The sequence below is a fragment of the Meleagris gallopavo genome, chromosome 1 (genome assembly GCF_000146605.3).
Source record: "Meleagris gallopavo isolate NT-WF06-2002-E0010 breed Aviagen turkey brand Nicholas breeding stock chromosome 1, Turkey_5.1, whole genome shotgun sequence".
NCBI lineage: Eukaryota > Metazoa > Chordata > Aves > Galliformes > Phasianidae > Meleagris > Meleagris gallopavo.
The window spans coordinates 49,272,031-49,276,523 of record NC_015011.2 but is presented as its reverse complement, the minus strand read 5'-3'; the positions used below and the strand labels follow the sequence as shown (position 1 = coordinate 49,276,523).

At 51.8% G+C, this 4,493-nt stretch overlaps 1 protein-coding gene across 2 annotated transcripts in view; it reads right to left on the bottom strand.

The window, feature by feature from the left end:
• PLA2G6 (phospholipase A2 group VI) overlaps positions 1-4,463 on the bottom strand; it is a 19,767-nt gene extending 15,304 nt beyond the window's left edge. For both annotated transcript variants that reach the window (XM_010711039.3, XM_010711047.3), the window contains exons 1-4: positions 4,102-4,463; positions 3,635-3,850; positions 2,609-2,789; positions 396-583 (exon numbers count right to left, since the gene is read on the bottom strand). In XM_010711039.3, coding sequence (XP_010709341.1) covers positions 396-583; positions 2,609-2,789; positions 3,635-3,850; positions 4,102-4,286 — 770 coding nt within the window. In that variant the 5' untranslated portion in view covers positions 4,287-4,463. The remainder of the gene's footprint in view (positions 1-395; positions 584-2,608; positions 2,790-3,634; positions 3,851-4,101) is intronic.
• Positions 4,464-4,493: the final 30 nt, after the last annotated feature.

Below are 4,493 nucleotides of genomic sequence, written 5' to 3'. Positions count from 1 at the left end.
AAAAAGGTAAAGCATGGAGAATAGCAGCATAGGAAAACACATCTAGCATACCCAGCATACCCACTGCTGCTTGTCCTCTGAGTATCTGACACCTGTATGCAGACAGCATGGATATTAGGTGGAATTGGAGGCATCCTACTGAGCGTTGGGGCTCCTGCCTTGTGCAGAGTAGATCAGGGCACAGTGAGAATCAAAGTACAGTGGTAAACTATGTCAATGCAAACCCCTGATAAACAAATCTGTGACCCTCCAGCATGGACCAAGCCTAGTCATGCCTGTAGTGGTGCTTGTGTGCGTCTGCTTGCTTGCTGCCCAAAGGATCCCACAGTCAGTGAGGCAATGGTGTGTGGTTGCTCCTGCTGCATGCCTGCACTGACTCACACAGTTTTACTTACCCCTTCTGGGAGTACTTCAGAGCTGCATGGATGGGGTAGCCCACTGTCCCCATGACATTGCAGCTGGCACGGCACTTCAGCAGAGACCGAACCATGTCTTCTTTGCCCAGCTGACAAGCAAGATACAGAGGGGTCAGCCCTTCGTGGCTCAGGTGGTTCACGCCAACAGTCGGGGCACTGCTCAGGAGCTGAGAAGAGCAGGAAATAAATAAATAGAAGACAGACAGACATGCAAGAGCACTGCCTCACTCCTTGAGCTCCAAGGAGAGACTGTAGCACAGGGTTCCCCACAGTGCTACAGCCTGTCCAACTTCCAACATGGTAACACAATTGAAGCGCTCCTGAAGGCGCGATCTCCGCACATTTCCCCGGTCCACATTCACTTGAGACACCCCTCAACCAAAAAAGGGTTCACCCACACTTTAGCAGCTGTATTAACACAGCCCAGCAGACTCAGCTGCAGAACAGTAACTGTGAGTGTGCCATGCTTAGCTCAACTGAATGATAGCACTCATTGGAACCAACAGCTTCTTCTTATCAGCTACCACAGCCAGCCAGCAGGCAGGAGCTCACCCTTCCCTGCAGTCCCACCATTGCTTCAGCTACAAATGTGACTGTTTAAAATACATGTGGGGAGATGTTTGAAGGAATTCTCCTCTTCTACCTGTAAATTTCAGATCTGCTGCATGCTAACTGGTTGCCCTGGTTTTCATACTTGATTTTTTTTCCACAGCAGCTTATGCAGTGCTGTGTGTTTCAGATTTGTGATGAAAATAATGCTGATAAAATAGCACAACAATGTTTTAGTTGTTGCCAAGCTGTGCTCACACAGAAACAAGATTTTTTTTTTCTGTTTCTCAAGCTGCCTGTAAGCAAGGCTGGGGTTGCACAAGGTACTGGGAGGGGACACAGTCAGTACAGCTGACCCCAACTAACCATTCCATACCATACAAAGCTGTGCCCAGCAAAGGAACTCAGGGAGCAGGCTGGGGAAGCTTCTGTTGCTCAGAGAGTGGCTGGCTGTAAGCAATTGTGTTTTGCATCACTTGTCCCCTCCCCTGCTCCCCCATTTTTTTCTTTTTATTTTTTTTATTTTTTTGTTCTTTCTCATTAAACTGCCTTTTTTCTCAGCCCACAAGTTTTCTAACTTTCACCCTTCTGATTCTCTCCCCATCCATCCAGCTGGGGGAGGAGTGGGGAGCAAGTGAGTGGCTATGTGATACCTTGCTGCTTATACAGGTTAAGCCACAACACCAGTTTGCTACAAGAAACTATCCTACTGCCATACTGTGGGAACATTGAAAGTCCCCGTGTACAAAAGAAAAGCAGGAATTTAATTTATTTTCCTTGGTTTAGCCAGGAATTGAAAGAGAAACAAGCTCAAGATTGTTCAAAACTGAAAGTATATCTTTAACAAGCTGAGTTGCCACCATTAGAGACATACAGGAAGAAAACATCTTTATAATACAAAGGTCCTAACTGTCCTGTCCCACAGTGTAGCAAACCCCGATTGTTCATCATCCCTCCACCACCACACATTAGGAAATCTCTCCATTGTCTGGCAGGCAACAGGAGAGCTGTCACAAGAGGTATTGGGCAAACACAGCTGGTGCAGCTGCAGGCGAGGGCCTGTCTGGCACCCAGTCCAGACCTGAGGAGCAAAGCGGAAAGGAACCCACAGCCTTGCAAACCCAGTCACTCTGCCTCGGGGCTCTAATCACCAGAACTGCTCAGATCCAACAGGTTCTGCAGGCTCGGGAAAGCCCAGGGCAGCTCCAAACCTGAGCCTGAGTTTGCAGGCAACACACACACCCTTGGTAGCCTGAAGGCTCTTTTTGGAGTGCTCTACCCAGATCTAAAAGCCCTGATGGGAGGAGATGTTGAAGGGACAGCCAAAGGTCTGAGGAAAGTTAGGATTAAGGCTTGAAGCAAATGCCAAAGGATACTTTCTGAGGAAACCACTGCTTCACAACCCTGTTCCACTGCAGGGTGGAACATGGAACCTGCTTATGGGAAACTGCACCAGAAAGCAGGGAGGAAGAAAGGGGCTGAAACCAGGTTCAGGCATTCCCATGATGCTGCAGCAGAGCTAGCTGCCATTCATTACCCCAGACTGCAGCCCCTGGCTATCATCCTCTCTCTCTCTCTCTCTCTCACAGCATAGAAAGGAAAAGTTCCAATCCCCCTTCTCCCAGCTTTGAGACTGCTCCCACCTCAATGATATAGGGGTTGCTTCCTCGCACAGCATAGTGGAAAACTGTCTCTCCTTTCCTGTCTGTAATATCGACTCGTGCATGGCAGTCCAGCAGCTCCTGCAGGCAGGCCATGTCTCCCTTGCGGCACGCCAGGTGCAGTGGAGTGCAGCCATCCTCACTGTCTGTGCTATTCACACAGCTGTAAAAGAAGGAGGAATGTTACAACATAGAGAGGCCGCAAAGACAAGGATCTACCTCTGCAAAGACCCAGCCCTACCATGGACCCTCCTCCTGACACAAAGCCCCTTCCCTCTGTGCATGCCCAAAGGCAGCTCTGTCTGCCCACAAGAAGAGAGGATACAGACAGCAGTCAGCAACCAGGCAGAGATAGTGCATCAAGAGATTGATCGCAACATCTCCTTGCTGGCTTCCTCTACCCTATGTGAATGTTCCTACAGAAAGAGAATGAGAGTTTGTGACCAAAACCCTTTTCCTCTCTTGCAGTTTACAGTGAGCCACACCTCCTCTCTGAAAAACAGGTCCACAAGGGTTGTCAGTCTTCAGTAAAACAGTTCAGTCCTTCTCAGGCTTGTTTAGCCTGGAGAATAGAAGGCACTGGGGAGACCTCATTGTGGCCTTCCAGAACTTTAAGGGAGTTTACAAACAGGAGGAGAACTGACATTTCAGATGGTCTGATAGCAATAGGACAAAGGGGAATGACTTTAAACTAAAAGAGAGGAAATTTAGATTGGATGTTAGAAAGAAACTCTTTACTCAGAGAGTGGTGAGGCACTGGCACAGGCTGCCCAGAGAAGCTGTAGGTGCTCCATCCCTGGAGGTGCTCAAGGCTAGGTCGGGTGGAACTCTGGGCAGCCTGAGCCAGTGGGTGGCAGCCCTGCCCACAATAGAGAAGTTGAAACTAGATGATTTAAGGTCATTTTCAACCCAGGCTATTCTGTGATTCTACGATCCAGAGCAGCAGAATCAAAGACACCTCAACACAGCCCAAAAAACATCAGGCAGGAGACTGCTCCGCACCCTCACCTGAGTACACGGTTGTGTCGGAAGGTCTCCTGCATGCCAACCTCCACTGCTACGTGTGCCGAGGACCAGCTTGGGTGGTTGCGGATGCAGTCACTGAGCTGCTGCAAAACCTCCAGCGACAGGGGCTGGGCTGAGCTCTCATAGAACGGCCGCAGGTGGCCAGCATAGCGCTCAAAGCACACCAGGGCTTCTGCTTCATCGTCGAGGTGGAAGAGCCTGGAGGAGAGGCGAAAGGGAGAGGTAAACATAGAATCATTAAGGGTACAAAGATCTCCAAGATGATCCAGCCCAACCGCCAGCCCATCCCCACCATGCCCACTGACCACATCCCTCAGTGCCACATCCACGCGGTTCTGGAACACCTCCAGGGACGGCGACCGCAACACCTCCCTGGGCAGCCTGTGCCACTGTGCTCTATCAGGCCTCCCTCCAAGCTCTAAGCAGACACCTGAGGGCCCAGCACCTACCGAAAGGCCACCCCCGGGCTCTGGGGATTGACCAGCACGCCGTCCCAGCAGCGGCCGTTGCTGTAGAGCCGCACCCGGCCGTCCTCCCGCAGGCTGCCCTGCCCCGAATAGTCGGCGGCGGGCACCTCCTTCACGCGGTACGGGTTGCTGAACGCCTGGCTCAAGAGCCGCCCGAGGAACTGCATGGCACGCAGCTCCCCAGCTCGACCTTGCGAGAGATAACCGAGGACTGACAGCCCGGAGCCGGCAACTCTTGGTTTCTGTACCGCCGTCCCCTTACGGGAAAAACGGCCGTTTCCCCGCAGCGCCCGCAGGGCCTAAGGTGAGCCAAGGCCCGCAGGCCCCGCCGCTCTTTCTGCCCCAGAGCGGACCAATCAGCTGCGCCGCTCTCG